General features: G+C 38.7%; 1 protein-coding gene and 1 long non-coding RNA gene across 2 annotated transcripts in view; one reads left to right on the top strand and one right to left on the bottom strand.

The window, feature by feature from the left end:
• Positions 1-1,670: 1,670 nt before the first annotated feature.
• Positions 1,671-9,467, top strand: LOC125310547. Its single transcript, XR_007196316.1, has 3 exons — positions 1,671-2,819; positions 4,047-4,164; positions 9,384-9,467. It is a non-coding gene; the product is annotated as an uncharacterized LOC125310547 (long non-coding RNA).
• A 399-nt stretch (positions 9,468-9,866) lies between these two features.
• The window catches only part of st8sia1 (ST8 alpha-N-acetyl-neuraminide alpha-2,8-sialyltransferase 1), a 32,198-nt gene continuing 20,002 nt past the window's right edge, over positions 9,867-22,062 (bottom strand). Inside the window, exons 3-5 of the mRNA XM_048268061.1 lie at positions 18,606-18,715; positions 14,393-14,485; positions 9,867-12,556 (exon numbers count right to left, since the gene is read on the bottom strand). Coding sequence (XP_048124018.1) covers positions 12,082-12,556; positions 14,393-14,485; positions 18,606-18,715 — 678 coding nt within the window. The 3' untranslated portion in view covers positions 9,867-12,081. The remainder of the gene's footprint in view (positions 12,557-14,392; positions 14,486-18,605; positions 18,716-22,062) is intronic.

The following is a 22,062-nucleotide window of genomic DNA, read 5'->3' as shown; positions in this document are numbered from 1 at the left end:
TACAGTATGGAGGATGGTAAGATAGGCAAAAAATTCCATAAGAACCACTGTTGGAGAGTTACAGACAAAGGTGTCATCTTGGGATCATCAAATCTTCAAAAGTGACCTCATTGCTAATAGTTTATTTAGAGGGCATGCTCTCTATGAGTATTGCACAGGTTTATGGGCAGGCTATGGAAGCTCTTTCATTATGTCCTGTCTAGATTACTGCAACTCACTTTTCCTTGGTCTCCCCACTAAAACCCTTCAAAGACTACAATCTATTCAAAACTCTGCAGCCAGGCTCCTCACCCATACCAGACGATCAGCACACATCACCCCCATTCTCCATCAACTCCAATGACTACCAGTTCCGTCCCGGATCAAATACAAAGTACTACTACTCACCTTCAAAGCCCTCTACAACCTTGCTCCCCCCTACATCTGCGACCTCCTGACCCCTTACACTCCTTCCCGCTCACTCAGATCCTCTGATTAAAACCTCTTGGCTATCCCCCGCTCCAGATTCTCCACCCTGGGTGGCAGGTCCTTCAGTGCCTTGGCCCCCAAACTCTGGAACTCCCTCCCCCAACCTCTTCGTGCCTGTCCTTCTCTTCCTTTCTTCAAAGCACATCTCAAGACCTTTCTGTTTAATGATCACTTCTCCTCCACACCCAACACATAGTTCCTACAGATAACTTGTCTTTGTTGTATTGTTTTGTTTGTTTGTTATTGTGTTTCCTTGCCTTCCTACTGTGTAAAGCGACCTTGGGTTTGAGAAAGGCGCTATATAAAATAAATGTTATTATATTTTATTATATTTTATTACAATAATAATAATATCCCTTTACTGTCTGACTTTCCCGTCATTTAATGTGGATAGGCTACATGCACACAGTATTTTTTTAAGTGGATTAGAACCTACCTAGAGGCCTACTGCATTAGCCTATATCTCTGCTTGTTGACATCATCTTATCATGTATTGCATTAGGCCTGTTTCATGATCGCTAAACTTTTTATTCATTTTAATGTTGTCACAGGTTGTTTACCTGATGAACTCCTGGTAGCCTATGACAAGGCACAGCTTTCGCTTTCTGCAGACAGACAGAACTTCTTGCATCAGCCAATATTGGGCAGCCTACTTGTATTGAGCTAAATAGACGGGATAAAGTACTGATGATTTTATTCACAGTGTAAAATGTTATTTTCATTTGCAAGCTTTAAGTTTTGATTATATTATTGTGAAGTGCGCTCAATTAAATGTTATGATGCTACTGCTGCTACTTGCCAGCATGTGCACGGAGAAGTGTAACGTTACAGTAGGAAAGGATACCGGATACCGACGTTGAACAAGTAAATTGCAACAACATTGCAACTACTGTGTATTCCATATAAGGAGCGCCTGTCTGGTCCAAGTGTTGCTCTGACAGACAATTCTGTGAACATTGTTGCATTTAACGATTGATATGAACGACAGAAATAGTTCCGGAGAAGATTTTATTATTCTTATCTTTCACATATTCTTATGTTTATTTTTCCTGTAATTTATATAAATCCAGGTGTAACGGATGCCAGCTAGCTTAGCTGTGCTTGTGGAACGTTGGTAAAACCTCACTCCCCGACGCCTCAAGAGTGCTGCTGGCATGCGAGCCAGTAGCCTGGGCTGTTGGCTCAATTGTTAGCACGCGCTCGCCTCCCGATCCGAGGTGCTGCTGTTCGCGGGTTCGAGTCCGGGCGTGTGCAGGGCTGAATCGCGCAGGTTACACAGGCAGTGATAGATCTGGGGCTATTCCAAAAACATCGGGGGCTATAGTCCTGAATGCCCAGGCCTAACGACGCCACTGATGTCAGATACAGGATATGCAGCAGGATAAGCCAGTCGAGTGGGAATTGAGGACCAGCTAGGAATGAATAGTCTAATGCTGCATCATTAGTCTTATTCAGGCAAGTACAAATATATGTATGCATTATATAATATTGATGTTGTTAGTATTTGCCATTATTCACTCAGTAATGTAATATAAAATTGTAGCTACACTGTAGATCATAGTTTTAATATCACAAAATCACTGTATGCGCTTGTGTTTTTCTGTGACGGTTCAGTAGCCTATTGACAGTATGTTAATCTGCAATAAGCATTGAGATGAGACGTGAAGCTGTTATCCATAGCCTCATTTTGTACCTTGGCAAAGAAGATAATTTTTTTGAAGATTGCCAGGTTATTTTTTAAATCCGTCAATTAGCAGGGTCCCCAAATGTAGCTACAGAGTGAGTGTTCTTTGCTTTACTTTCCAGGGAGAAATCATTCCAGTAGGTCATGTTGTTCCAGCCTTCTGCTTTGAAGTGCTGAGTTCACAGCTCTCAATCAACTTCATGTGATTTACGGTCTGGCAATGAAGTCGCTATGAATGATTGAAGAAATTCTGTTTTGTCTCTCAACTCTCTTTTTTTCTTGTAAATTGTATGCAGGAGGACCGTCACAGTGATGCCACGCAACACATTCTCAAGATCCTGGTTGTCCATGGTGCTAATGGAGAGGATCCAGTGGCTGTATCTATCCTTCTTGAAGGCAAAGAGATGTTACAAGGATGCAGCAGCACTGCTAAAGCTTGCACACTGCTTATGGGACTGATTTATGACCTCAACCTTGCATACCCCCCAAACACTGGGTTACACTTTTTAGGTGTTTCAGAAACTATTCCTAGAAATTGATGGGATTAAGCTGTCCCAAAAAAAAACTCCACCGGACCCTCAGCTCATCTACAGTAACATAATGAACTGATGGACCTTCCAGATGCAAACTTGTAGTAACAGTGGAGTACTTGTTACCAGACTTTGAGGTGATTTGAACCTGTTTAAGGTTGACAAAATAAACAGTTTAATTGCATTCTATTTTAATTGTGTGATATGTGGTAAAAGTATATTAAATGTATGGTAACATTTATCAAAAGAAAATAAGCAACATTTACATAATTATAGTGAGTAAAACAACTCAATATAATTAAGTAATTGAAATTTTAAAACAAAAATATAGTCAAATCTACTTATTCACTTCATAACAGTAAATATTACAGACATGTAAGATTTAATTAATATTTTGATGACCGTGATCCTGTATGGAAATAATTAAGTAACATTTACTTAATATCTTCACAAATGTTAAGCTTAATAGTAAGTAGGGCTACATTTAACTTGATACTGGCAAGTTAGTTTATATTATTACATATATTATATTACAGCATTAAAATTTACTTAGAAAGTCTGAGTGCAAATTGTTACAAGGATTTTATTAAGTAAATTCTACAAGTATTTTTTTTCAGTGTACCCTAGCAACAACCTAGCAACCGCTACCATACCAACTGCTATATTTATCACCATATCTACCGTAACAACCAGGGCCGGCGGAAGGCAATCCTGCGCCCTGGGCAAAATAGGAATATGTCGCCCCCATGTCCATAGACTGTGTGCTACCTTCGCAGAAGCCCCTGGCTGCAGTGTGCAGATCGGTTCTGGGCTCAATGTGTGGGGTAGCTCAACGTGGCTACTTCCCAGTGCTGCTGGACCGCACAGGAAAATAATACAATTTTGCGGAATAATTCCGACCAGGCCTCACGGAAAAAACGATACCCTACAATAAAGCAATTAGGCTTTCTAGTAAAAACATATTATAATAATTACAATATTATATTATTACAATATTATAACATATTACAGGTTATTACACAGAAATTGTACTATTTCAAGTGTCACTGCCTCAAATCACCCCGTGATGACCGTCTTATTGCGGGAAAATGAGCTCAGGGCTCCCCTGATTCTGTGACATAGTGAGATTCAGATTTTACCTTATTACATTGTCGCTCCCGCTGCTACGTTCCACTGTTAGCAACCTGGCGATTCAGGCTAAAGATCAGCACCCTCATATGCATGAGAAAAGTTTTTCAACCTGTGCACTTTTCTGTATTCTGCAACGTTTGAACGTCTCTTTCATGACTGTTAACCGATATCACTGAAAATGAATTACTTGTCTATGGCATTATTTGACAATCAATGTGTTTTCAATATTGTAGCCTATTACACGGTGTGGCGCCCCTGGTGGTTTGACGCCTTGGGAAGTTGCCCATTGTCCATGCCTGCCGCCGGCCCTGCTAGCAACCATCCCAATTACCCTGGTGATATTGATAAGAGGTACCTTCCATCCAACATCCTCTTCATCCATCTTGTTCAAACCATTCGTTCATCCAGGACAAAACAGCTTGTTTTGTGGGCAACATATACGCTGTAAAGAAACTCTATCAAAAAAGATTTCTTTAAAAGGGTAGGCCTACTGTCAAGGTGATTTTCATGATAAAAATCCTAAAATCCATAAAACACATCCAAATTCATGATAAAAATCCTAAAATCCATAAAACACATCCAAATTCATGCCAAAGCCATACTTGTACAGACCAAAACTAGCCTGGCTCCGCCCTCCTATGTACTTCCGCTCAATTTTCATTTTCCTTCAGTACGTCGTCTGGGATTTCGGTATATTCACAGGTTTTCTTAGGCCAAATTTTACCTGTCCAATCAGCGAACAGATGGGGTGGCTGAGAACGATGACGTTGATGTTGTGCGATTGGTTATGGCAGATCAAGAGTGGCTCTAGGCAGATTCAATAGTTTTAAACTTGAACAGAGTACTCGCTTTCAAGGAAGTTAATGCTTGGCAATGGGAAGTGGCCAGACTCTCTGTACATTATGAAATGTATGAGCAGAGGTGGAAAGTAACGAAATACATTTACTCACGTTACTGTATTGAGTATTTTTTCTGCGTATTTTGTATTTTTTAAGTAGTTTATAAAATCGGTATTTTAAATTTTACTTGATTACATTTTGAGTGAAGTATTGTACTTCGCTACATCAAAAATCCCATCCGTTACTTACGATACGACATACAAAAACAGAAAGGGAGAGAGAAAAAATCGCGCCCTAAACCACTAGCCTAGTGATAATGATCAGCATGTAGCCTACAACAGGACATGAATCAAGCTGGCGCCATGTCTTTCTGAAAGTGATTGAGATGGAGCTGGATCACGAGATGCATCAGATTACATGTGTAGCCTAACCTATGAAAGTGTATTTTCCGCTATTTCAATGGGTTGTCTCAGTTCGTTTTAGCACTATGATTGCGGAGATATTCAAGCAAACACCATGGGATTTCGTGTTTTGACGTTTGTGCTCACCTTTCTTTGGAAAGTAGTTCATTAGCAGTTGTTTCCCCTCATTTCTCTCTTTTTCCTGTTTTGGCATTTGTTTTTGGTAACCTGACTTCTTGGATAAAGACATTGCACCAGCAGCACAACAATTAGCGGTCCACTACTAGCGATGCTCAACTAAATAAAACAAAAGATAGACTACCTTATGAATCGTGCAGGCGGACTAAACCATTTAGCTCTTTAGCAAGGGAGAGTGAGAGTGACCTTAGACAGTTTTCACTATGTTTTGTATAAACATCCAGTCAGTCAAACTTTACATTTCGTATGACATTCATTTTGACATTAATTTGGAAGTTAAAATATTAAGGTAAAATAAATATATGGTGGAAATAAGTATTGAACGCTTAGACTTTTTTTCAGTAATTAGCCTAAACTTCCAGTGAGGAAAAACCTTTGTTTGTAATGACAGCATCAAGACATTTCCTATGACAAAACTTATTAGTCACAGTATCAGGTGTGATTTTGGCCCATTGTTCTAAACAGATTCCATGGGTCCCTCTTGTGAATCCTGATCTTTACTTCCAGAACTGTTTAATTGAATTGGCTGCCTTCGAAGTCTTTCTGGAGCTTTCTCCGAAAGTGGTCTTTGGCTCTTGAATTGACTATCCTTCTGACTCCCTGGTCAGAAATATTGCGAGGAGATCCTGTGCATGGCGGTTGATGATGCAGTGATGTTCCTTCCACTTGCAGACAATGGCTCCCATGCTGCTAACTGGAAGATTCTGAAGTTTTGAAATTCATCTGTAACCAGTTTCATTGATATGTTTTGCAACAATAAGGTTGCAAAGGTCTTGGGAGAGCTTTTTGCTTTTATCCATCATGAAATGTTTCTTGTGTGACACCTTGGTAATGAAAAACCTTTTTTATAGCCCATCAATATGTAGGCTACTAACCAAGCTTATATTATATTATATTAAGATTATATTAATTTGCACAGATAGCAAGGATAACTACTCTCTAAGATTCCAGCTCGTTCCTTTCCTTGCCTTAGTGCCTTTTCTTAGCGTGTTCAATACTTTTCCCCTGTGTATTTCCACTTCATTACACATGACTCTACTTATGGAGTTGTTTGGATTTTTTATTTGTGGATTACCTGAGTTATTACTAATGCCTGGTGAAAATGTTGTGCCCCCAGATTCCACTTTTCAAGGGCCCTCTCCTACATTGGGGCCCTATACTTCCCACTTTTCCCCCCAGTTCGACGCCCTTTAATCTGCTGAACCTTCTGCTCGTTTCAAAATATAAAAAAAAAACTCTGCAACTCAACATTGGCCTGCCTGCCTCAGCTGCCTGTGAGGGGCTTTTCAGTTGTGCTGGATTACTGTTCACTGCAAAGCGACCAAGGATGAGTGCAACTAACTTTGAAAATCAACTACTGCTCAAACTTAAAGGAGAACTCTGGTGATTTTTCACATACAGTAGATCTCCATTTCTCAATGTCACCGAGTACTGTCGGTATGAACAAAACTGAAACAATCGGTTTTACCTTGCTTGAGTTCCTGCACCTACAGCGCTACACACTGGGAGCATGAACACGGCTGCCTTAGCTGCTGGCTGCAGCAACTCGAGCTAGGACCAAAATCCTTTTAGGCAAGTACCTCCACTCGCCGGCCATATTGCAACGCTTTTTGGGCACTTATCGGGCATCTATTTCAGCAGAAATCTTGGCGTGCATAATAACCTGACCCTCGCCAGATGAATTTTCGTTCCACTTAGCTCCGCCTAGCTTCACTCACATCCATCTGGGACCTCTTCCATTGAGAGTGATTTCTGCAACCGACTTTATGGTTCAGCCAATCAGAACGCAAGGCGGGAGTTTCATAGATGTGATGTAGTGGAGAAGCGACCGTGAGACTGTTATCAGCGTCACGGGTTGGCTTCGATGTGAGTGGTTGAAGTAGCACGTCAATAGATGACAGACAAGTGGCTTATTCAATCATATGCAAGCATTTCAGTGTTTCCCACAGAATTAAATTCTATTTGTCGTGGTAGGTTTGCAGAATTGACTTGAATGTCTTGAATGTTGAACAGTTTTTTAACAAATTAGCGCAGCCTGGTTATGATGCTAACCAGATTTAAGCACAATTTAGTAGAACATGGAAAATCATTGTGTGGTGTTCAGTGTTGATATTGTGGTGGGCCGCCACAAATAAGTCAATGTATGGGAAACACTGCATTTTTTGATTAGGCCCAGCCTTCTGAAACACCATTCCGATGGGATCGGTTCCAGATGGATGAGTGGAGCTAGGCGGAGCGAAATTCATCTGGCTAGGGTCAGGTTACGTGCATAAGGCTTCACAACACCAATCTTGCTCCAGCGGCGAGATCACAACAGATGATTGGCACGATGTCTTCACAGCACACCACATGATTGGCTCAATGTATTCTCAACACACCACATGATTGGCTCAATGTTTTCACATGTCAACGTTTTTGCCGTGGAAGGGTTGTAATATGTGTAGACAACGTTACAAACTAACCCCATGCATTACTATCGCCCCGCAGCACATATACTATGGAGGATTTTTTGAGTGCTGTATCTCCTCATTAGAAAGTCTCTGGTAAAACTGGTTGTTCTGGTACCCCCAAAAAAAAAAAAAAAAAAAGTAACTAAGTAACTTTTACTTAAAAAGTACATTTTAAATGGACTACTTTTTACTTTTACTTAAGTACATTTTCAGATTGGTATTTTAACTTGTACTTGAGTAATATTTCATCAAAGTATTGGTACTTTTACTTGAGTACAATATTTTCGTACTTTTTCCACCTCTGTGTATGAGAGTCTGGTACGACCAGGCTAGACTAAAACAGCTTGCTTTGTGGGAAGTACACTATAAATAATAATAAAAACAGGCTATAACTAAACAATGGTATAATCATTTTTTGTGATAAGCAGCCCAAAATACATAATACAATCAAAAGTGTTTGGGAAGCAAAATCTTTGTTGTGTTATTAAAATGGAAGGCACCACGAGATGATCATACAGTAACAATAGCTTTTTAAAAATGTGTATGGAATTCTATATTTAAAAGAAAAACACACTGCAAGGGAAACAAGCACATTTACTGGTAAAACAAACCAAGCATGGTAAGACATTCATTTACATTTGTTTTTTTAAAGAGAATACCACCTTAATATACACATCAATTTATTGGAAATAACTGTTGCACCCCTGTATTTTAAAACACCTCATCAATTTTTCAAATATATCCAGGGCTAAACTACAGAATTATCCTATTATAATGTGACAGTGTCACTTTCACTTTCACAGTCATTTTCAATGATTGCTATGGCCTGCAAATCAGTCTGGTTACCTTCTTGGGCCCACAATGACACAAAAAATGTGTTCTTGACAAGTATGTGTATACCCTAGCCTAGCTCAACATGGGAAGATGAAACTCTATATGAATAAGTGATAATACAAGATGAATTAAGCAGAGCCTATATTATAATCAATCTCAAACACCACAGATAAGCATATTTCACTCATTCTCATTCACAGAACCAAACTTAAGGAACATGTTCCTTCAGCACAATGAGAGTTTCAAGTTTTTGAGTCTTTAATGTTTTGCCAAATGATTATACTTCAGTAAACCAAGACAACTTTGTCCTTTCATAACGAGCTACTTTCTGAGACTCCTTTGCATTGCTTTTTTGCATTGCATTGCATTTAAATGGCTACCCTACTTAATGGGTTGACCTCACATCTCAAATAAATGAAATGAAAATGAAATCAGTGTTGCTTTCCTTAGAACCCCAAAAAAAGCACAACAGTAAAAGGCACTCCACATCAAGGCAATATGTATCCTCCACACCTTACAATTAACACTGACCAGGATGTAACACTACAAACTAACATTTCAAAATTAACACATAAGTATTTATAGATGTGGATGTGGTCATTGAATAAAATAATAAAATACAATCATAAATAGAATAATTTATTAATATAGCCTAAATACTATTCAAAACAAGTTCTGCATCAACACTTTATCACCCTATATATAAGTTATAACACCTCTAAATGGTCATGGCCCAGAGGAAAGGATAAGATAAAATTTAAAAAAACTAACTTTCACCTACAAACAATTGAGCTCAATTTTACATTAATGTAAGATTTTGACCATTTTATTGTATTTCTTCATTTCAGGTCCTGAGAAACAGCCTTCCTCTTGTCACAAGCAATTGAACATCAGCTTTTTTTTTATCTCACTGCACTGATTTTAGATTTATTTTTTTATTCATTATTTTTACTGAAAGGGGTTTAGGAGAAACAGGTCAGAATTCAGTAATCTCCAAATAAAATATTATTTATTTGTGTGACAGTAAAAATTTCTTCTGGGGATGCAGCATAATGTGTTGTTGTGGAGTTGGTGTAAGATCATTCCTTAAATATATGCTGGACTAAAAAAACTTTGGTAATTAAATTAACAGTGATTGTCCAATCAGTTATTGATATTCAAATTGTATCTGTTGTTGGTAGGCTGTGAAGAAGTTTGAAGTCCATTTCTAATTCTGTTTTCAATAATGGGTTACTACAAAGACTAATGCAAAAGTCCATTATCTCCTTTTCTTTTTCTCTGAAGCCCTCTGTTAGGACTTGCAGGCAAGGACCCAAATGCAGACCAGAAACTTGCGTAGTTCAGTTTTAATGTTGCAGCCAGACAGCAACAGAGCAAAGCACAAGAGATACAGTCCAAACACGAAAAGTTCCAAAAAGGGCAAAGCACAAAAGATCCAGGATGAGTATCCAAAACGCAGGCAAAAACACAAAAGTTCAGGCAAAAACAGGCAGAGTATTCACAGAAGACCAGCAATACATCTCTGGCAGACACAGCATTATCCTCACCAAAATCAGTTACAACCAGACAAAGAACAGAAAATAAACTGAACTTTAAATACTAGGCAGTCTAAACAAAGGAGACAGATCATTGGGTGAGGACAAACAAGGGACAGGAGAAATCAATACAGATAATAAGCAGACTGATGAACAGCACAGGTGTGGGCAGAAAGTGGCGGGAAAAAACAGGGAGTGGCAAGTTGGAGGTGGGATTCAGGCCACAACAAAGGCACATGGCATCAAAACATAAGATTGTCCGACAATACACAACCAGTCCAGCAGGGCGGCCAGAGTCCCTCAGTACTAAGTACTGACACCCTCCATAATTTCATGAAGTTCCTTAACTGTTTTATTGATATCATTATCTACAACACTAAATTTAATACATTATTAAATTATTTATACATAAACCTTCCTCTAAAGCCTGTAGCTGTTTGTATATAACAACAACAGCTAGCTGAAGCATAATGCAGTTAAAGCATATCCCTTTTAATGGCTGGGTTATGGGACAATAACTCTGACTAAATAATTGTGAGTCACCACTTGCTACACTTCACTTTCCTACACTTTTTGCCTGATTTTCTATAACCTGCATGAACTGTATGTTCTTTGTTGGAATATGAAGTATTTGTAATGGGCTGAGATAATTCATGAAACAATTTAATAGTTGCCCATGTTAAAATGCAATTATGTTATGGGGTATTGTATGCACATGCAACACTTGTACACTCTTTTCTGTGAACTGTTTCAAATAATGTATCAGTATTTCGTCAAATACTATGCACTTCATTACTAATAAATTAGGCCTATTTCATTGTGTTACTCATAGCATCATTTTGCAAGTAGTTCATTCACATAATTGTAACAGAACTTCATTGTAATTATGAATAAATACGCTGGTATGTATCTGCATGAAGAAAAACACACACATATATTCTCATCGGTAGCCTCTGCTGCACATTGGCGTCCGGTTCATCCTCTCAGGATTTATTTTATTATACTGACCAAAGGACTATATATTATCCTTTACATACAGTATGCCAACAATCATAGTGAAATGTGGCGTCAATGTGGGTGACACAATAGGCCACATTACATCTAAACTATTGTACATTTCTGAACCAGTTCTGAAGGCAAGGCCTGAAGGATGAGGAAACTATAGACATACATGCAAAAGGTAGGATTGGGTATTGGAGTATAACCCTTTAGCTGTGACCTTGCATGCTTTCTTTTTCAATGCAATGCTTAAATTGTCACACAAAACCAGACATAGAAACCGCACATTGTGTCTCTTTTCACATTCTATTTACCAAACCTGAAAGTATTTTCTTCGTGGTGCCCACAACTGAACGGTATTATTCAATTAGAAGTGCAGTTGAAAGAAATCAACCACAGACATTAAAAAGAATCAAAATGCTAGCAATCAGCAAAAGTACATGCTAATAAGATGTCATCAAACAAAGACATAATGCATCAAACACAGACATAATGCAGGGCAGACTCCAAAATACTCAAGCTATTTGTGCAGCTAATAATAAACAAATTCAAAAGTCTATTAAGTCGATGACATGAAACAAAAACTTATAGTTTCTGAAAGTTTCTCCTATTCATGCATTTAACCGCAGTCTGGATTACACATGCTTTTAAAAGGCAGAAAATGTTCACTGCATAACAGACAACAGCATTTTTGAAACATACTCTGGAGTACGCCATCTTTTCCTGATAGAGCTTGAATGCATATGCATGAGTAAGAAAAATACATTGCTATTCTGCACTCCTGTAGCAGGCAGAATGAAGTTTCATTCATGTGTGGTCTGTTTGTACATACCGTGCCATGTTTTAAGGTGCACATAGTGAAGAAATAACATCTGCAACAGTCTCTAACATGTCAGTACAACTGCCCCAGCAACTGTCCTTCATGTATGACTTTGTTAGTTTAAGTGTGGTGTTGAGATTTTTGTTTCCAGGAGAGGAGTGCTAATCAGAAGGATATTTCATATAGCTTTTTTCATTTCTGTATTTCAGTGCAGTGACCTATGTGCAAATGCAAGGTCCCAGTTTTATGCAGGTTCCAGAGTTGTAGGAACTCTTCAGGCATTGCATGGAAGCCAGAGTCAGGAAGGATATTGTCATAGTAGTGATGGCTAACAGGCTGCTGGTCTAAGTCCATAGAGAATGGCCAAAAGCCGTATGCCATCACTTCATCACACAGGCCCAGCGCTAAGCTCACCAGAAACAGCCCTGTGGAAAGACGCTTGGCATGCACACCACGTCTCTTCCAGAATTTTCCCACACTCTTCAGGAAGTCAGGGTTAGCAAAGAGGACTGTTTGGTTTGAAGAGGTGTCTGCCAGTGCATGATAGGCTCTCAGAGAGGGTTCAGTTCCTGGCTTCATGGTGAAAGCAGACATGTAGACGTAACTGGAACCATAGGCCTTCATACTTTCTACAAACACTTTGCGTGACCACAGGAGGTTCTGAAATCTGCAAGGAGAGATGAGATGCTGTCAGAAATACACTATATGGATAGCATGGAGAATTTACAGATTTGTTACCATTACACACTAAGTTACATTTTATCACAATCTATCAAGATTCAGGGAGTAAACTATTTGGAAATCACAATGGGACAATTGTTCTCAGTTAGCATTTGGCTAGCTAAGCTGTGCTTTAAAACTATACTCCTTAAACCAGACATTTTGGAGTTTAACACGCTAAGATGACCGTGATTGCTGTGTATAAAAAGTTTGGGTTCAGTTAAACTGCCGGGAAATCGGAACTACAATTTCCCGGCCATAATGATGCATTATTTGCTTTTTAAAGGCCTACACAGACTAATTATGCAATCAAAATTAAATCCACCAAAAAATAAAGCATGTTTTTCCTGATTCAATAATATAACTGTTAGGGCCTACACTGTTGATGCCATGCCACGCTGATTGATTGATAGCCTAAGAATCAACTCCAGAAAATGATATTCAAAATATTGTATGTGTAATATTGTATAATGTATGTGGCCTTATCCTTAGTACCCTTACACATACAATTAAGCTGCATGATAGAAAGTAATAGCTATACAGCTATTGGCTATTTGCTAACCTGCGTGTCTTTTTTATGACAATGGGAAAACAGACACTTCACAGTTGTCCATGTTTGTACATAACATAATTTTTGGCATTTAATTCACACATTCAAATACATTCTAGTAAATGAATAGCATACAAGCTTGCCAATTGTGCAGAGGGGATAATATTGGTGTATTTCTGAGATGAAACCGCTCTGATCTTTCCTTAAACTTCAGCTGTGTCAAGACTAAGCTAATATGGACTTAAAGTGCACTTTAGTGGCTGATACGAAAACAGCAGAGGTGCTGATGACAGCAATGGGGAGTAAGAAGTCAGGTGACTTAAACATAAAAACCTTAAACTCTAAAAAGTGGCTAAGGTAGTGACAGAGCAAATTATTGCCCCAATAATTTTACTCTTCTTGCAATGCATAATGTATAAAGTGCTAGCCTATTTATCTGTAGCTAATAAATGCCAGAGCATGGTTACCTGCTTCATAACTCAGTTTATCCTCCGAGGCAGCTCATCCATTTAAGCAAATAAAGCGGTTCTTAATTGAACAAAAAATCACAAAAGACAAAAAACGACATACGTGGATGTGTGAGGGATAACATTCTATTATATGTTCAAATTCATGGACGTATTACATGTTTATTTACAGCGCCTAGAAAAATTATTTAACCGCTAAGATATTTCCCCCTTTTAATGCATTTATAAATAGAATCGTGGTCAATATAATTTGACTTTTTTAAAATAAAAAAATACAAAAAAACTCTTTAATGTCAAAGTGAAAGCTGATTTCTACAAATTAGTTATTAACAAACGATCAGCGAAAACTCAAGGCTAATGGAAAACTGTTTACAAACGTTTCCTATGTTTGCGAATTTGAACGCACCTCTGGTTTGGCTCTTCATTGATTCACTCATCCGCCAAAATTGTTTTTAAAATATGTTCATAGTAAAATTGGATGCATGTGATTAATTTAGATGATTTAACCACAGATGTATGCAATTAATTAGATTCCTTTTTTAATCGCTTGACAGCCCAACTTGAAATTCGATCCCATTATGCATTGCATGCTCAATCTTTAGTTATAATAAACACACCATTAGGAAACATCAATGCATTTTTTAGTGGTTTTAGTGCCCTGTTAGTTTTACTCCTCAGTACACAATCTCAATTCCATCTGCGAGCATCTGTTTATGAGCTCTCTAACATGAACACCACAACTGCATTATGGTAGACAAGCATTTACCTTTTCTCAATGATGCTGGGATTTGCTGTGACCAGATGGGTTTTTGTACCAACATCTGCTGTATACTCTTTATAGAGTGGTGGCAGATTGGATCTAAGGAAAGATATTACAGTGAGACGACACGTAAAATCATACATTTTACCTACATGTAAAAATTTAACAAATGTATATAAATAGCAAAAGTATTTCATCATGCACACCTGTCCTGGCTTTCATTGCTTCCATTTGGGTTGAGACCGCAAAGAAAACCTAATCAAATTTTGATTCAGCTTTACGGTTTTAGTTTTTTAGATTTTTTCTGAGGCAGAGAAAACACTTTAGCCATTTTGTCCAAGAAAGTTTCACTTTAAAAAAAAAAAAAGTATTAAGTAAGTACGGGTATGCAACCCCACTCAAAGTCATCATAATTTTCTGACTTACAAAAGGTACATATTCGTTGAGATACTAAAAAAGATACTATTTTCGTTGTGAACACTTATGTTGTAGAAGACATAAAATTATTTATTTGTCAAATGACATAGTATAGGGGAGCGCTGTGCGCAACTGGCCACAGCACCCATACCACACTTGAGCTCATGTGCCCATGAGGCCCGGGTACAAGTACGACCTGGGTCATTTCCCAGTCCCACCCCATCTCTCTCTCCCACTCGCTTCCTGTCACTCACTTCACTGTCCTATCAAATGAAGCACAATGTAAATTCAGACATCATTGTTAGTCTATATCAAAAGCGGCTGTTCACTTTTTGTGAATGACGCTATTTTCACCTTTTTTTTTCTTCCAATTGTGAGAAATGAGAACGTGCACATATCCTGAATTACTTACACCTGGCTTGTAGTCGCTCCTACAGTACTCAACCTGGACTGACGTTAGTGAAACGAGTTGAGCTAGGATGACCAGACAACGCTATGTCAAGCCTCGCTTTATCACTTATCTTGGATTTCTTAATTCTGCCTTTGTGAAGTACCCCTCTGGTCTGCCCATATTGTTTGTATGTGCCTGGTGTCCACTTTTCTAACCCTCTCACACAACAGAAATTCTACTGGCCCTGTCATTAACCGCCAAAGACTCCCTTGTTCTCAATCAAATATGCCAATAGCTGCGTTTCCAATTTTTCACCATTCAAATAAGAGATTCTAACTGGAAACACTTAAAATTCACATACAGTTTTCTAATGGCAAATTAAATAATAATAATAATAATAATAATAATAATAATAATAATAATAATAATAAGGTTTATTTGTGTAATAATAATAATAAGCTTTATTTGTATAGCACCTTTCATACACAGAATGCAGCTCAAAGTGCTTTACATTTGGAGCATGTAACACAATAATAGTCAATCAGTCATTATCAGTCACTTTCACTTTTCTTCATTGCTGTGGCCGTTTATGATCCAATCAGCAACATATCAGAAATATAGAAAATATCATGTAACACAGTTTTTAGAAAAGAGTCAGTCATTCCCCTTTGTTGCTGTGGCCGTTTATGATCCAATCAGCAACATATAAGAAATACTATTATACTACTATGGATATATAAAGGCTTTGCTGACAAATGCCTAGGCTAACAAATGCTTAGGCCCCGTTGATGCTGACTCCAAGCAGCCAGCCTTAGCTTGTTCTTAGCATATGCCGCAATTGTTTGACTTTATACACAGACATTCAAGACTGGCAGCCTTAACCCTTTACCCCCCACAAGATTTACTACAATGGAGTGGTTTAAAGCAATTACAGTAAGGTTGATGGAAACATGATCTGTGTTTGTGTAAACATTGCCACAGCTGTTCACAACTCTTCCCTTAATTAATGTTAGTGGATGGAAACACATACATATCTGTGTATTTTCTTTAGCCAAATTTTCATGAATATGCTTAAAATTATGCAAATGAGCTAAATGGAAACCCAGCTAATTATTTTCGAATCTGATTATTTCTCCATGCATAGCAACCAGGCTCCAGGATAGTTCTACAATCAGACACAATATGCTTTAATTAACCAATAACTTGTAGCTTCTGTCTCCACCTCCCCCATTGACTGAGATCAGGGGCGCCTGCAGGAATTAATGCTATGGTACGCACACCCATCACCCCGCAAAAAAAATAAAATTCACTCGTGAACAATATTTGTCCGCTTTAGGTCCGTGCATTGGACAGCAAAAAAGTATCCTAGATAGATAGATAGATCTTAGACACAACTAAGCAATAAGGACAGTAGAAGATAAAGAATATGCTAAATATACTAAAATACAAATTATACTAACTAACACTTCATCTAAATCAATTCTAAAAACAGTATCCACATAGTGGTGATTAATCAATCAGAGGCAAACTTGATACAGCCCTATACAGGCTAAAGTTGCCTTTAGTTTTGTTCTAGAGTAACGTGACGTCTGGCTTTAGTGCAGTCTAACGTTCTGACAAGCACACCAATTGCCTACCTTGTTCTTGCCCATCTGGAATAACTCCTAGCTTTGCTGCCTCCATACTTTCTGTTTTCGTTGTTTAAAGTTGTGATATCCACGATGAGTATTGAGTAAGTGAATTAGGTCAACATTGTGTGCTGATAACCATATATAGATAGCCGAGTAAAAGAAAACAACAAGTAGCCTATTGCGTGTCTGCGTGCGTATTCTCTCTCCTGCTCAAACAAAATGCGTGCACGTTCATTTTGATAACGTGTTCACTAACTTTACGTAATAGAAAATAGTAAATAGCCTAATGGCATGCAGATAAAGGGATACTGTGCATAGTTGGGAAGGTATGGTAGGCCAATTTGGTGTGAATTCACACACACACACACAAGGGAAATTTTCTGTTGTTGAGTAGCTTGATGGTACGCACAGTGCGTACGGACGTACACCTGCAGGCGCGCCTGACTGAGATTCAGCCAAGTGTTTCCAACAATGAATTTTCAGTTTTTCCTCAGTTGCTTTGATGCGGTTCTCAAAACTACACTGCAACTTCCACATCAAAAAATCATTTGTGCACATCATAAAGCAAGTTCTCATTATTTTGAACAAACAACATGGTGCATCTCTCAAATCATCATTTACGTTTACACAAAAGTTTCTCAAACCAATTTGGGCAAACTGCACCGCATTGTGGATTGTGCATGTATCACTCAAAATGCTGAGTTTATGCCTTTAGTATTTATGCCAGTGGAAACTGTCAGTACATTAAGAATGACAAATCAACAAACTGCTTTGTCATGTCAATATAACCGTTTATTCTGCAAGTATTTTCTAATGAAAAATGCACAAGACAGCACTATTTTCTGTGTGGCATAGCTATTTCAAAACTATACAAATGTACACATTATTTTGTGGGGGAGAGACTAGATATGTTTAAAAATTTACAGTAAAAAGATGACAACTGATTATGACAACTAATTCAACACTTTTGCATGTACCGGTAGTGACTCAAACGATGAAATGAGGTATATTTGTTTTATAAGGTTGGAATATACAGCATGGAACCAGTACAGTGCATTTTGACCAACATGACATTAGCAATTGAAAATGTAAAAAAAAGATAAGTGAGCAAAAACATTTTTATCTCCGTGCATGCATTGTCGTAGTCCAGTAGAGCCTCCGCTAGGTTAGCTTAGCATAGTGAATGGAATCTTTTGTAGCTAAATAGTACTGCCTATCTAATAAAAATCTAAATAAGTGTTATTAATCTTATATCGAAATCAAAAAATCTAGTTATTGTTTTCAGTATAAAGAGACTTACCTAGCACTTTCTCGTAAAATAATTTGACTTGAAGAGATTTTGACTTTTGACTGTTAATACCCACTCTTGCAGTTCCTCACACATGCAATTCTAGTTAAAATTGCTATTTTGATTAAAAATGTATTAATCTTTCAGTTCTACCAAAATGTCTTTTCCATACATTGCAGTATTTTGACAACATGGCACTCCAAGCTATTTCTAACTCCAATGTTGTGTAAGATTTCTTTGGCTAGGATATAAGACTGAATAATTTTGTCCAAAACAAAACCAAAACCAAATCTTGACTTTTTGGCTCTCGTGTTAGGCAGAGTTCTGTCCAAAATAGTTCATTATGCCAGTAGTATAAACCTGACTAAAGTCACAGGACTATGACCTCTGCCTTTCTGTTAATTTATACCCTGTAGGGGCTCCTCCATATGATTTCAATGAATTTAAGAAAAGCTGAACACACAATGTTAAGTAGTAGACTGCCCATTTTACCGCATGACAAAGTCTGCCTGGTCAATGTCCCTGCCACAGCCACTCTTCTTCAGGATCCCTCCATTGCCTACCACAGAACACCTTTTAAGGGGCAGCTTCAAAGGTGTCTCCTAGGAGCAACACAAAATCAGTTACTTGTTATTAACAGACAAAATTCAGGCACTGTCCACACTAAACTGGATAAATATGAATACACATAACACAAAATATTTCTCCGTTTAGCCCTTCTGTCCACACTAAAATGGCATATTACGACACCAAAATCAATACTTTTTGAAAATGCTCTTTGTGGTGTATAAATTTGAAAACAATGGGTATGCGTTGTAGTGTGGACAGTGAAAATGCAGAGTTTCAGATACAGTGATGTGCAGTTGCCAAGATACTGATAAAAATTGAGTGTTCCAGACACCACCAACCATAGTGTTTTGAGAGGCATATAATTAAGCAATATAGCACGAGTGAGAGTAGGGTTGGTCATGGATATTCCCACGGGTGTTGTTCGGCTGTAGCCACGAGGCCAGAGGCCGAGTGGCGCAGGCAACAACAGCCGTGGGTTTAAGCTTCATTTATAGAGTAGTTTTTTTATTGTATCATTACATTTTGCCCATCAGAAAGCTACTACACACAATTAATTATTTTTCTTGATAGGCTATTGCTGATTTCCCAGAGGAATTCATGATTTTTGATTCATGACTCCACTGTGTGCAGGATTGAACAACCTTTTCTAATATATTATAATATTGTAATCTTAGAATATTGTGGGAAAAGGACCCCCTATTTATTTTTAAATATTCTAAATTCATTAAATATTAAGTGAAATTGTTGATTACCGCTTACATGCAGGAAAAAATATTCAAATAAAAATGTTACAATACAGAAATGTCGGATCCCTGAGCCTTTAACCCTTAGAACCCGATTGATGCAAAGTGCGTCAAAAAACACAGCCTTTCTTCTGTTACATTGCTCTGGAACTGTTCATGGCAGTGAGATGAAACCATGCGTGACAGAGCAGAAGTGGGGCTTTCCAACGAGACTACGCACTTGTCTGTAGGATCAAGTATGAAAATTAAAAAAATTATAATTTAAATCAAATTGCATCAAATTTACAGTCTATACTTCTCTGCATTCACCTGCGAACCCATTATTCTCGTTTGAATTACCCGCGAACCCGTAATCGCATAGGTTTGGCAAGCATATCAGATGAAAGAGGAGACACAGAGCTATCCATTGGTACCAAGTATATCGATCCTTTTGGGTTATAAAAACAGACGAAGTGACTGCAAAATAATAACGTCATGTAGAACTAACAGTGCACACCCATTACTCGTGAACCTGTGATCGGATAGATATGCCACACATGTCAGATGAAAGAGGAGACACAGAGCTATGATTTGATACCAAGTACATCCTTCTGGGCTATAAAACAGACGAAGTGACAGCAAAATAATAACTTCATATAGCTCGACTTTTTGTGGCAAAGCATGTTCATAATCCAACGCTATCATGTGTCTCTATGGCAAAGAATGTTCATAATCCGGTTTTGAGGTCCTAGCAAATTCCTGCATGGCATCCAATTTAAGGCTCACATTGCATTCCAATTTGTTCGACAAAGAAACACTTTTTTGCCTTTACTTTGTTCATGGCAATGCAGTAAAAAGTTCAAAAGAATCATTATGAGTGCAGACACCATAGGCACACACAGGCCAACACGCAAACCCGGGTCAAGTCAGGTCAGATTAGTTCATGTCACAGAAATGGAGCGCAGAAAGGTCATTTTTCATCACTAAATAAAAAAAATGCCATTTATTTCTGTAAGGCGCACACCACATCTGTCTGTAAATTGCTCAGCCCCAGAGAATCCCTCCACCATGACAATGATATTGCCAGATTCAGGACAGTCTGCTCTACACACACATGTAAGGCAAGTCGAGCTGCCAGCTTGCAGTGGTGAGATACATGTCAAAATATAAGATTCTTTATAATACGCTTTTTGTATTTTTATTATTTAACATAATAACCCAATGGTGATATAACATAATGGTGATAACACTTGTCGGTAGGGCCCCCTTTGGAATTTTTGCTTGGGGCCCCCACAGACTCTAGAATCGCCTCTGTATGTGGCCTACTGAGCTCAGGGATTATTGCTTCACACCTACTGTTATTACTGACGCGCACACCACTTAAGTGGGCGATAGAGAGCCAAGAAACCGTCCATGAAAGGCAGAGAATGTCCAAAGTTTTGGGATGATTTCAAACTTAGAAAAGAAGACAAGGTGCAATGTGTCTACTGCAGAGCAGAACTGGCGTAGGCTAGCACAAGAGCACGTCAACGATGATTCAACATCTGAGCCGAAAGCATCTCACCAAGCGTAGCCGACACAAGGCAATGTAAACACTGATGTTAGCTGATTTAATGTGGCTAGTTAGAACGTATGGTATTTGTAGTGGCTGTAGCCTAATGTCGTGAGTCGATACGATGTTAAGTTGTGGAAATTTGAAGTAGTAAACTAATTTATGTAAAATTACAAGTGAGCCAAAAAACTCACACATATTCATCTAGTCTTTCTCTCCCTCTCTCTTGCGCACAGGCACGCACGCACGCACTGTTAGGTTAGGCTACTTCACCTATCGCCTACCCCAGACATAATTATTATAGCCCAAAATAACTGCATTACTTCAAGTGTCAAAACTGCAGATCTGTTTCGACCTCACTCTGACCGTCACTACGGTCTAAAAAAGGAATGATCACCTTCGTTCTGCCTATCACCGAGACCATATGTCAACAAAGTCATGCCCATGACCTCCGGAAGCAGAACGACTCGAGCTTGTAAATAGCGGAAATTGCTCCCGGTTCAGTCTCTCACCTTGATCGCCTCATCTGAGACCTGTGCTTTCTTGCTTTTGACTGCGTTTGTTAGTCTGCATGTGGCAGTAACCTGTGTTTCTGCCGTTCCTGTGGCAGTTCCTGAGTTCACCCCATACCGCACGGCGGAGGGGCTAGTGTGAGCCTGCTGCCTGCGTTCGCGCACTGCTGTGGGCCGCCGTTTCAGTGTTATTTTACTTTTGTGTGTGCCAGGTTTCCGGGTTGTTTTTTGTTAACTACTGTGTACCTTATCTGGCTGTTCGCGGCTAGTTGGGCTTGGTGTGAGCCTGCTGGGTGCGTTCGCGCACCAGCGTGAGCCACCGTTATTATTTCTGTTTACTGCTCTGGCAGCCGGAATCTGTGTGGGCCTGATCAGCGCGTATGTGCTCGGCCGCTTAGGCGGTAATGTTACTGTGTGCTTCTTGTTAGCTTTGTTGTTGTGTGCTAGGCTACTTGCAAAGGTAAATTTAGCTGTTTGTGTCTGCTAGGTGCAGTCTTGCACGAGGTGCGGGTTGCTGTGTGTCTTTTTTCCAGTTGTCCACTGGTGTACGTCGGCGCGTGCGTTTGCGCACTGGTGGCCGCCTTCTTTGTATA

The sequence above is a fragment of the Alosa alosa genome, chromosome 17 (assembly GCF_017589495.1).
Source record: "Alosa alosa isolate M-15738 ecotype Scorff River chromosome 17, AALO_Geno_1.1, whole genome shotgun sequence".
Classification (NCBI taxonomy): Eukaryota; Metazoa; Chordata; class Actinopteri; order Clupeiformes; family Clupeidae; genus Alosa; species Alosa alosa.
The sequence above is the reverse complement of the archived record's forward strand: the minus strand, read 5'-3'. Positions and strand labels throughout refer to the sequence as shown.